Below are 12432 nucleotides of genomic sequence, written 5' to 3'. Positions count from 1 at the left end.
TCAATGCTGTCACAGGTTGGAGAGAGTCATCGCCCCAGCTTCAGACCAGGCTTAGAGGGAGGCAGCTCTGATGATGAGGCTTCAGGTGGTCAGGGTGGTCCATCTCTCTCTGGTATTGAACACCGTCGATCAGCTGAGGGACAAGTCATCGATCCCCCGGTTACAGGTAAAATATTTTCAGAATAATGAAACCTTGTTTCCTCTTGTCAGTAGTTTTTCTGGGTGTTATGTGGTAGAATGCATAAAAAAGGAAATATTTCTCTTTTGCCACCGTAGCCATCATGAGTCATCATGAGTCATGGCTGGTGTACAGACGGACTGCAGTTTATTTCAGCTTGGATTTTACACTCTTCAGCCTATTATGACATCTCAGTCATAAGCACTCTGAGTTTAACCACACACAGGCAAACTGAAATGACTTGACCTGGTGAAAACTACACCTGTCAGCAGTCATCTCCAACATCTCCAGCAATTTCTTTGGCCTTGAATTTTGACAAAGAAACTAGAAAATGATTTATTATTTGTTATTAAACAAGTAGGCCTGGGCCTATAACAAATTTTGCTGGACGATATATTGTCCCACAATTTTTGACGATAAACAATATTATCGACAATATTATTTTGAGACCAAACTAAGGAAAGGAAAAGAAAACAAACATGCATGCACATGGCGACGTATTGAGGCCCGCGGAACAGAGTTTGTCATTTTCATACAATTGATTTATTGACTATTGTCCCAGGCCTAGTCACATAAAAAAAAGCATCTTTTTTTCTGCTATAGCAGACACCCCCAGGACAAAAAGTGCATGCACATGGTGATATTTTATCGAGTTCATTTCATTTATTGTATGATCAACTGATTTATTGCCTGTCCCAGGCCTATAAACGAGGTGCAGTTTCTGGGTTGTTTGTGGACATGTCTTCCTGAACCTTGTCCTCAGTGAGACGGGCTGTTTGTTGTGTCTGTCCAGGGGATGGAGGAGGAGGGGATGGAAGCAGTGGGAGTGAAGACAGTGGGAATGATGGTGGAGTTTCAGTTCCTTTCCAATCAACTAACATCCCAACAACCTATGATGTTCTGCGTGGGCTGGGGATTGTGGGTTGCAGCGCTGCAGGAGAAAATGAGGACAACATTCTGAATAACCTACCAGGGCATGGAAGGTCAAATGACTCCAGACATGCTGAGGTAAGAAGGAGACTCACTCCTGCCACTTTGACAGGCGTAGTTCCTGACATCAGTGAGATTCTCTTTGTGGGTTTTCCTCCACAGAGCCTCTACGACAGACCCATCACTGCATTTATACACCTCCAAACCCTAGTGTTCAGGGTGGACTAAATTAAGTTTTTGGTGTTTGTAGATGGGAGATCGTGTAGGTCCTGTAGGAACTGGAGAGGCCAGCTCGTCCTCAGGAGTGATGCTGGATGCTCAAAAACTGTCTTCTGGGAACTGGAGTATGGTCTTAGATCGACAGGAGGCACTGGTGGGTAAAGATGGCATCTTATAATCCTGCTTTAGGCATTCTGATCATTCAGCAGTTTAGAGCAGAGTTTAATAAATCAGCAGTTTTAGATGTTAGTTGAAGTGTCACTAATGTAAAATAGATTAAAAAAACCAACCAAACAAAAAAAACATATGAAGCGACCTGGGGGTATTCCACAAAGCTGGCTGAAAAAGGCCAGGCTATCGCCGGTAAGCGTGGCTTGAATAAGCGGCCACTTTAATCTTAGCTGAAATCAGCTAAGCCTCGTAAGTAGAATGAGTTGTAGAGACGCTGATCCAAGCTGCGGCTGATCCAAGCTGCGGCTGATCCAAGCTGCGGCTGATCCAAGCTGCGGCTGATCCAAGCTGCGGCTGATCCAAGCTGCGGCTGATCCAAGCTGCGGCTGATCCAAGCTGCGGCTGATCGCAGGTGGATAAAAAGCCCTGACGTGTCAATTGTTAAAATGACAAATCATGTCAAAACCAAGAACTGAGACGTTTCCCTGGGGAGAAAAATCTCCTCACGGAGTTGTTTGACAATTACAAGGGGAAAATCACATAAAAGGGTTACACGGTGGCATTTGATTAAGGCAGAGATGCTGCTGGTTGAAGAATATCATGCTCATGTGTCAAATCAACACTGACAGTTTCTTCTGAGTTTGATGACCTTTTTTCTTGTCACCATGAAGGTCTCACACTGCTGTGGCCCCCAGCCAACCTTGATGAAATTTAAAGCTGTTCAAAACCTGTTGATTTTATATATATATATATATATATATATATATATATATATATATATATATATATATATATATATATATATATATATATATATATATATATATATATATATATACATTCAAACAAGGGGGAAGACAGGAATGAGCTTGTGCATAAATAAAGTAGTTATCTCACCATTTGGCATCACCTTTAGATTATCATCATGATCAGAATGGACCGCTGGTAAAAGGAAGGTAGGTCACCTTTTACTTTTTTTAAAGAAAATTCGTGCCTTTGTCCTGTTAAATTATTGACTGTACTTTGAGGGTGACAGTAAAAAGAAAATCAGATATTTTCAAATTGTTACCACTGGTGAAATCGAACCCACACCACAGTGAAAAGCACAACTGCATACTATTTACCACCCTGCACTCTAACCACTCACCCACTTAGTTTCCTGCATTGGCAGCAAACCATGTAGTATCTGACCTCTCTTGAGTCACAGTTATTTTGGTCTAGTGTAACTGTGGCGGTACACCTGTCGAACGATAATGCTTAGGCGAGTTAACAGAGAATGGTAACCTCCTGTGGAGCTGAAAGGCTGGGAGAAAGCGGGGCCTCACAATTCTTCTGACTTTTTGGGTATTAAGCAGGAGGTGTCAGAAAAGTTACCAAAAAGTCTCAACTTATGATTCCGAACAAGAACATCATTCATTATACTTCTAAATGAATTAAATGTGAGCTATGCTGTTCACAAGGCGTCTTTCAGAAGCCTGTCTGACCTTCTCTGAGACACAGCTAAGGTAAGCCTGACCGTAAGCCTGCCCAGGACCAGGCTTGTCTAATTTACCATGGTTACCAAGCCACGCTAGCCCTAAGCCTTGTTTGTGGAAGCAAACTCTCACTGAAGTTAGCGAGGCTAACCCAAATAAGCCAGGCTTTTAGCTAAGCTAGCTTTGTGGAATACCCCGCAATCCACTTGTTGCCACAGTGGTGTTGTGTCCTGATAGAAGCAATTTTTATGGCCACTTTGAAAACAAGTGAATATTGGACAAAGGGGAAACGGTATGTACCACTGAGTGCTGATTAATCTAACTTCAGAAGCTTTTGCTTTTCATTGAATCCCAGGATGAAATGGAGAACACGGACTCTGCATCTTCTGTTGATCGATTGTTAGAGTCAGTCTACCTGAGGAGTGGAGCAGGGTTCAAGAGACTTGAGGACACAGCAACCTTGACTTCCTCACACCTTCAAGGAACCCAGGGGAGCTTCCACCTGTTCCAGGTTTGAGCCTTTTCTTTTCAAAGACCCGAGATGGGCTTCATCCAGCTCACTGATTCCTCACTCGTTCCTCATTCTTTCCTCACTCTATCCTCACTCTTTCCTCGCTGTTTCTTCACTCTTTCCTAGGGTTGCACGATGTACTGATACTGAGAAAGTATCGATACTTCCTGTTTTTAAAACAGTAAACAATATCACGTGTTTTAAGTATTGATACCTCAAGGCATTATTTTCATCTGAATCAGAGACATTTTGACTCAGGCAACTTGTGAGTCTGCAGCCACTGAACCGGGTGCTCTCTCCTCTCTGAGGAGTGGGCGGAGACTTGTTCTCTGTCCAAAGTGTGTGTGTTGTTGTAAAGTTACACAGTAAGCCTGTAGTAGCTTCGCGTGTCAATGCTTGGCCGTTTCCAGTCCGATGAAGTTAACGTGCATCTTAATCATCTGATCTTGTGCTGACTAGCTCACAGTTTGATTTCTTAAGCTGCATGCAAAAGTACAGAAGGAGTAACAGACATGGCTTAAGTTCCAGCGCTCCTGTGAACCGGCCGCAGCTTGTCAAAAAAGCTGGTGCAAGGAGCAAAATCTGGCATTACTCTGCTTGCGAAGCCGACAGCCAGGGCGGCTTCATAAGCTAATAGACGTTTCGAAGCCTGTCTGTAAAGCTTACTACTGACACACACACACAGAAAACACTACAAACATGATGAAGCACCTTGTCGTTCAGCATCCTCACCTCCTTAAAGAGCAAGAGTGTCAGATTCAAATGACGTGCCCTAACACAAAAGTCAAACGACTGTCAATTACTTTGTGACAGCAAACTAGTTCACCACGACTTGTAGTTAAGACAAATAATCAGCGTAATAAACACATGAGCTGCATGAAGCACACACAGCCCAGAGTCACAGAGCTGTGTGGGGTTGACACAGTTTAAATAAGTGACAAGTAGTTTTCTAACTGTAACGATGAGAGATACCTACAGGAGACACTAAAGTGTTGCATTAGTGTAAGCTCAAATAACATGGGTACATTTTTTTTTAGAGTATTCATGTTAAAAGTGTGCTTTTCAGGGTCTCAGCACACACAGTGCAGGCTAAACCACAGTGTGCTGAGCATGAAAACATTAGATGGATGTTAAAGTCTGGCAGGGTTATTTAACCTGCTCATTACAACAATTACAATTACAACAATTCATATTTTCTGGTTTTCTATTTAGTTGAATTATTCTTGAGAATAATAAATGAGTTCAGGTTCCCTCTAGGAATTGATTCTGCATGTAATCTATAAAACTTTGTGTGTGTATGTTGAATATTAGCACAATTTACAAATCTCCCTTAGCCCCACAGACACACAGATGTCAGAAAACTCACTCGAGGTAGCCTTCCCTTCAAGCTGTGTATTCTATTCATTTTTTGATGTTTGAGGTTTTGCCATGGTATTGATTAAGTATCGTATCGAAATTTTTAGGCAGGTATCGTATCGAATCATAATTTTGGTATCGTGACAACACTAGTTTATCTTCTACGTTATTTACTTAACACAAGCAATAAACACCCCCCCAAAAAATCACGTGCTAAATCGCAATCGCAATATTGGTCTCATAAAAACGCAATTAGATTATTTTCCAAAACTGTTCAGCCCTACCTTTCCTCACTCTTTACCTTCCCTTTTCTCACTCTTTTCCTCACTCTTTACCTTCCCTTGTCTCACTCTTTTCCTACCCTTTTCTTACTCTTTTCCTCACTATTTCTCTACCTTTTTCTCACTCTTTTCTCACTTTTTACCTACCCTTTTCCTCACTGTTTCCTCACTTTTTCCCACTCTTCACTCTTCTTCAGTTTCCTTACTGTTTCCTTACTCTTTCCTGACCATTTCCTTGCAGATTCCTTACCATTCCTTTACTGTTCCTAAGCTTTCCTTCACTCTTTCCTCACCATTTCCTCACTCTTTCCTCACTGTGTAATTTTCCTCACCATTCCTCCTCGTATCCTTACTCTTTCTTCAGTCTCTTCTTACTGTTTTTCACCATTTACCCCTCTTTCATCACTCATTCCTCAGTCTTTTCTCATCATTCATTCACTCATTCCTTACTCTTTCCTAACCCTTCCGTTTAGTCTTTTCCCACCCTTCCCTCACTCTTTTTTTTTCACTTTTTCCTTACTCATTCCTTACAGTTTCCTCACATTTTCCTCACTCTTTCCTCACAGAAGAAAGTAAATGGATATGTCTTTAAAAATAGCTTTCCCTTTATCACTGTTTCTTTCCTGATATCACCTTGTATACATATATATATATATATATATATATATATATATATATATATATATATATATATATATATATATATATATATATATATATATATATATATATACACACACACACACATATCAAAAAACACTAATAAAGAGTATAATTTTAACACTCTAGTGGAGCCCTATACACTAACGGCTCCCTTTGGAAAAGCAAATGTGTTCTGCACAATACGGCAGCCAGACCATAATTCTGTTGTTGTAATGCTGAACAGGACAAGGAGGAAAAAAAAGAAAAATAGCTTAATCTGTGTTAGGGCTGGGCGAAATAAAATCCTTGATTTTTTTCAGGAAAAAATAAACGATTTACAATGTTGGAAAGATGATATTTCTCTACCTTTTAGAGAAAACAATAAGTACAGATGACAGAGAGAACCCAAAACCTGTTTTGTTTTAATTTAATCAAAAACATGAATGAATGATCTTTATTTCACTCCTGGAATTGAAGTTTCAGCTCTTCTGATGTTTTAACAAATTCACTTTGTAGTTTTAAAGGCGACACATTCCTTTGCATCTACAATGAAAGCTGCACCATTTTATACATTTCAGAATTAGAAATAAACCTAAAAAGTTTTTACTGTACTGTTTTCAGTGCATGACAGCACTGTTTAGGTTTACTCTACTTCTAATGATCTTTTTTTTTTTTAAATAAAAACACTTTGTTTTAGTCTAGTTTTACCTTATGTCAACGCTAGGGATGGGTACCTTTTACATTTAAAACGGTGTGGTACTGATGCCCGTACATGGCATTCTGTACCGGTGCTCAACGCTACTTATTTTCTGTACTTTTTTGTGTTAATGTGGCAAAAAATATCAATCTGTATGATAATGAAATATATATTATTTTCATTTCAACATATTTATTCTTCAGTATATAACCTTGCAATACTGTGTTCATGTCCAGCATGGAAAATCACCTACTCTTCTATTCCCTCACAGTCACAAGGATGCATTTAGGTACCTAAACATGGTACCTTTTGGTTTTACACGAGTCGCTACCCGGTACTTGACAGAATTTGGTCGGTATCTATAAAAGAACGTAACTTGGTACCCATCCCTAGTCAAAACTGTAGCCTGTTAATGTTGTAATTCTATTACAAACAAATACATAAAAACAGATGCTATTTACTCTATGGTGAGCTACACAAAATTCATGCCTCCCTGCATAAGTCAGTGCCCTGGTCGGGGCACCCCAGTCTAAAAAGTCTGGTCTGCCCCTGTTTGTCAGAGTGTACCTCGTTGCAGGTAAGTTATGTTGCTCTGCTTATCAGCAGATGGCTTTATGCTGAACGGAGGGTTCAGTTGGTGGAATAGTAGGTGGGGATGTTCTGAGAAAAACTAATGTATTTTTCTTAACTATTTAAATCTCAAAATGATCAGAGTTAGGGCTGCAACTAACAATTATTTTTAGTGTCGACTAATCTATCAATTATTTTTTTGATTAGTCGATTAATCACGATTATTTTGAGTTTCAACCTAATTTGGCCTTTAAAAGGTGCAGACCTTTGTAGTTCAACCTGTGTGTTGCATTTTCACTGCATTTACCCAGAGTTAGGTTCTCACCTCTGATTGGTCAGCCCTGTGTCATGTTTGTTTGTTTGTCTTTATTTCATTCATGATGACGTGAAAAAATATAAGTACTATACAAAACAATAAAAAAATCTCAAAATGAATGAAGCAGGTAACAGGGAAATGAAGTTGTTGTACGCAGTGTTGGACAGACCGCTTATTAGTGACTCTGGGCTCGTTTTCTAATGTTTATTTGTTTATTGGGGCTTTGCTCTCTGTATGATCCTGCCTGACTCTCCCCCAACTCTCAATGACAACGCGTTAAGTTTTGTTTCTCTACATGAGCTACTTCCACTTCGCTCATGCACACTCTGCCCCTCCTCCTCCCCGCTGAGTGTTACCGCTGCAGTGTGAGCTTGAGAGTGATAAATTTCCTCTCTTTTCAAAAGTTAGGGGAACTTTTTACACTAGTTTGTCGCTCAGATCCTGAAAAACTGTTGGTAACAGAGAGTGAAGGAGACTCTCTAGATCACGTTATCAGACGCTAAACTCCGGGAGCTGACAGGCTCCATCAGAGCCTCCGTCAGCGCACAGCGCTCTCTGGGAGTGGAGATTTTTCCTCATCAATATTCCTCACGTATGAACTTAGTGATCTTTTCCCATAAAAGTATCCAATAACACAGCACCTCATGGTGTGAACTGAAGTTACAAATGAGTATTACCCCCTGGTATTTGATTTCACCATGTGACAACGACAATAAAAACAATAATACGACGCGTCGACTATTAAAATTTGCGTCAATGAATTTTTTTCGTCGACGTAGTCGATTATGTCGACTAATCGTTGCAGCCCTAATCAGAGTATTATCTTTGAAGTGCAGCAGGATTTACGCCTGTCAGTCACATCATTAATAATCTGCAGATAAACCTAAAAGGGTCCAGGCTTTGTAAATGTTTCAGGCAAAGGTCTTAAACTCCTTAAAGTGACAGATAGCAAACAGAGTATTGAAGGAAAGGAACATTTACTGATAAGAGGTCTATTTTATATTAAACTCTTTGGGTCGTTGATACAGGAAACGTGTTCATCAAGGTGCTGGGTGTCAAAGACGCTCAAGAACATTTTTATGACATTCTAGATTCTGTTTTGTGAGTGAACTGTTAAATCATGCTGGACACATGCATAGTCAGCGCTTGCTGCGGAGAAAAGGTGTGCAATGGGGGGGGGAGAAAAATTATGTTTTTTCTTTTTCTAAACCATCCACAAAGAAATAGTCGAATTAATCGATATCCTCTATTTATCGCCCAGGCCTTATCTGTTTTTTTAGACCTGATTTGACATTTGGTTTCCTATAGTTCAGTCATAGATGTTTGGGAGCAGAGCTAGTGCTTATCCTGATGTTCAGAGACTCCTTTACCCTTTATGGGGTTCTTATCCTCCTGGAGGGAGCACTTTCCTCTCCAAACGCCTCTGTCATTTTGCACCAGCTCTCTTAACTTCTTATTTTTTTTTTTACTTGTACATTCCTTTGCGTTTTAAATATCCTGAAGTCTCCAGGAAAAAAAAAAGGTTAAGTTGACAGTTGTGAACTAGCAGGAACAACTCTAATGGTAAGGCCACACCAAACGCAAATTTGCGGCGAGGTTACATACAGAGTAAAAGCAAAGACACGTTTTGATGCTGATTCGCCCCGGGGCGTTTGGCGCGGCGCGTTTGAGGCGTTTGCGCGTTTGAGGCGTTGGATGTGAATTCGCTCGAGTTGAAAATATTGAACTTTTGACGCAAATTTTTGTGAGCCAGTCAGCGATGACATTCCCCCACGATGTCATTGATTTGATGACCTTGGAGGGGGAACCGCCACCTGCTCCGGCTCCAACTCCACCGGAAGATGGAGGAGAAAACAATCTGTGCAGTGTGTCATCATCCAGAATTATACGATACAACGTGTGTACTCTACAGAGAGCAGAAAAAAAGGAGCAGGCTTGGGTGAAAGTTGCTGAGGAGACAGGTTTTGAAGGTAAGTTCTGTAAATATTTGTTCCCAGCTTGACTTGCCTGCACGGGTCATCACTGAGTCCGACTGTGTTTTCCTCAGTGGAGTTTTGAGCCTGATAGAGAGGAGGGAGGAGCAGGGCAGGGGTAGAGCCCGGGAAAAGATGGAAGTTCTCTGTGCTCCTCTCTTCCCTCCACCCCTTCATTATCCCCAGGGAGACCTCCGGGAACATGGGTCGGGGGTTCGGGTGGTTGGGGGTTCAGGGGGTCGGAGGTTCGGGGGGTTGAGGATGAGGTCTCAGGGAACAGCCAGGCAGGACTGGTGGATTACCAGGGAGAGGCAGCAGGCATTGGTTGTGATCTCCAAAGCTTTCACACACTCTCCTGTCATGCTTTGGAAACCACAGCTCATTGTTTTACAGATGCTGTTTTGGGCTTTCCGTCTTTAAATGAGCGGGCTCTCTACTCTGCATGCTCAGGAACGTGCTAACGCATGTTGCCCCTCAGCTTGTTAAAATAGTCCAGCGTCGAGACTTGGGCGTTCATGTGACACGTGACATGCGTTTCGCGCGATTAAACTTGCGAGTTCACGTTTGGTGTGGCCGTGGCATAACAGGCTGCATCATGGCTGGAGCATGCACACTGGGTGAGTGAGGTGAGTGTGTATGACATCTTTGGTTTAGACAGTGCATTGAGTTTCTTCTTTAGAATTCATAATTCTGTTGTGGAGGGAACACATTTCAAAACAGACACAGAGATGTTTAGACACAGCAGACTGATAAACCTTATCAACTGTCCTCATTTCAGGCTATGCTCCCAGAGTATGGTGATGGTGGTGATGGTGATGATGATGGAGTAGATGAGCCGGACGGTGCCAGGTCTTCTTTGGGCTTAAGAAACAGGTCCTGTGGTGATGTGGCGGGTGCAGAGGCTTTACTTGGTATCAGCGAGGACGATGAAAATCCACTTTCCTCCTCCCTGGAACCAAAGTATTTCTCCCAGAGCTTCCACCAGGACCAAGAGGATTCGGATGATGGCTGGAACAACTGCCCGGAAAACCTGGAGCTGGAGTTCCAGAAAGGTTAGCCACACATCAAATGTTCAGGTCAGACATGATAAGATGTCAAAAGGCCTAAAAACACAACATTTTGCATTATTTTTTTTTTTTTTTACATTCTTTTTAGGTGCTGATGCTGCTCATGGTGTGGTTTACCAGAATGAAGAAGGTCAATGGGTGACAGACCTGGCGTATTACTCCTCCTTTGAGAAGGAGGTTGATGGAAAAACTCCCGAAAACAATGGACATTGTGAAGCTGAGGAGTTTGTTCCTATCAGTACGTTCCACAGTTCTGTTGTAATATTTGGGGATTTATTTGAAAGTGTGTAGCGCAGGGGTCTCAAACTGGACCTGTTCTTTGATTTTCCTCCTTTCTTTCCTTCTGGTATACCGTTTGTTGTGTTGACAGCTCTTTCTTAAGCTCTGCAGCTCATTGTGTCCACTTATCTCTTTGCTCCACATTTAGTTGTGTAGTGCTGTGGGAGGTTTGACTCTTTTTGAATGGAAACTTTCTCTTTGCATAGGAGGCAGGTGTGATTTCCCAGGAATAATCATTCTCCTGTCCCTCCTGGATCACTCTGTGCCTGACATGAGCCTCTCTTTAGGCCTTTCAGAGGCATCTTGAGGATGTTGACAGCGTGGCAAATGTACGTTTTGTCGGGTTTTCACATGGATTGCGCTAGGTTCAGGGTAGGGCTGCAATGAATAATTATTTTTGATGTAGACTAATCTATTGGTTATGTTTTTGATTATTCTTATCAGTCATTTGTTTTTTCAACTTATGTTTGGCCCTTGAAATGTGCAACCCTTTAAGATTCAACCTGTGTGTTGCATTTTCACTGCATTTACTTGTGCTGCAGATAACTGCAAATTTCAGGAGAATCGTTCAAATGGTGATGCAAGCATGAAATTTGGCACAAATACTCGCTAAGGGATAGTCTTTTGAAATATATCATTAGACATGCAGAAATGGCAGTTATTTTTTAAGACGGCTGCCATTCCTATTGTAAGCACATTTTTTCAATAGTTCAAACTGTGATATGGGTTTAAAAGTTGGCACGGATAATCTATTGGCGACAAATTCAAATGAGGACATCAGACAATTGAAAATGAACAATGGTTGTCATTTTCTAAGATAGCTACCACCCTAGTAGAAAATTGGTATTAAGACTGTGAGGTCACTTGACCAGAAACCGTTTACAGCCAATTGAAATTTCAAAACTGAAGGCCAGGAGGGTTTATTTGATTGTTTTGTCTAACTCTTTAGCCTCGACCTGTCCAATTTGGTAAAACCTGCCAGGACTGCCTCCTAACAGCATAGCTCACAGGGTTCATCAGAGTACACAAGCTCCCTTACCATGACAAGGTAACAGCCACAAGGGAGGCGTTTTTGTTTGTTTGTTTTTTCTTTCATATTTTGTTTGGTTTTATATTTATAAAGTTCATTTTTTCTTTTTTCTTTTTCTTATATGAAAACCACAACTTTGTTAATTTAATTCAGGGGAAGGGGAAACAAAAAGACAGATGAGTAAGTAGCACAGCTGTGGCTCTGAATTGACAGACCACCGAATATATGATTTAGCAGCTAATACTGAATGGCTTTATGACCAGCTTCTGAGAAAACAGCGCTCTGACTGACTATGTTTTTCCTGCAAGGTAGGAAAAACCTCACAAATGAAAGATAAAGATGCTGACTTTACTAACTTAACTTTTAACATCTTTTACTGATAATAAGTCAGTGGAAAACAATACACTAAAACTGAACTAAAAACTGAGGTTGACTGTTAAAATTAGGGACGCACTGATGAAGAGCTGAGCCATAGGTCTCCCTGAAAACACAAAGACTGAGCCATACCAGAGACTCAAGCTGACTGCTTACTTCTCTATTCACACTTGCAGCTGCACCGTGTTCTGCAGATGAACCCCAATCTGAAACATTTGGACCTTAACAGCACAGCATATCCAGCCACGCTTGGCTAGTTGTACACAACTTTGTTCAACTGGTGTATTTGCTGTTCAGAAGATACTCCATTGTTCACCAACCTTTTCCATCCCCAGTCAGCAGGACTCTCTGAGTTTGGTTTA

The 12432-nt window shown here is 41.2% G+C and overlaps 1 protein-coding gene across 2 annotated transcripts in view; it reads left to right on the top strand.

The window, feature by feature from the left end:
* Positions 1-12432, top strand: part of cep192 (centrosomal protein 192) — a 71772-nt gene that overhangs the window by 4696 nt on the left and 54644 nt on the right. For both annotated transcript variants that reach the window (XM_074682693.1, XM_074682691.1), the window contains exons 10-15: positions 16-166; positions 972-1186; positions 1359-1481; positions 3329-3484; positions 10098-10371; positions 10475-10624. In XM_074682693.1, the coding sequence (XP_074538794.1) occupies positions 16-166; positions 972-1186; positions 1359-1481; positions 3329-3484; positions 10098-10371; positions 10475-10624 (1069 nt within the window). The remainder of the gene's footprint in view (positions 1-15; positions 167-971; positions 1187-1358; positions 1482-3328; positions 3485-10097; positions 10372-10474; positions 10625-12432) is intronic.

Source organism: Halichoeres trimaculatus, unplaced genomic scaffold (assembly GCF_033239565.1).
Source record: "Halichoeres trimaculatus isolate MK-OKI-2021-1 unplaced genomic scaffold, fHalTri1.1 fHalTri1_scaffold_12, whole genome shotgun sequence".
NCBI classification, from domain to species: Eukaryota; Metazoa; Chordata; class Actinopteri; order Labriformes; family Labridae; genus Halichoeres; species Halichoeres trimaculatus.
Note: the sequence above shows the minus strand (reverse complement) of the source record. Positions and strands in the feature narration are given on the sequence as shown.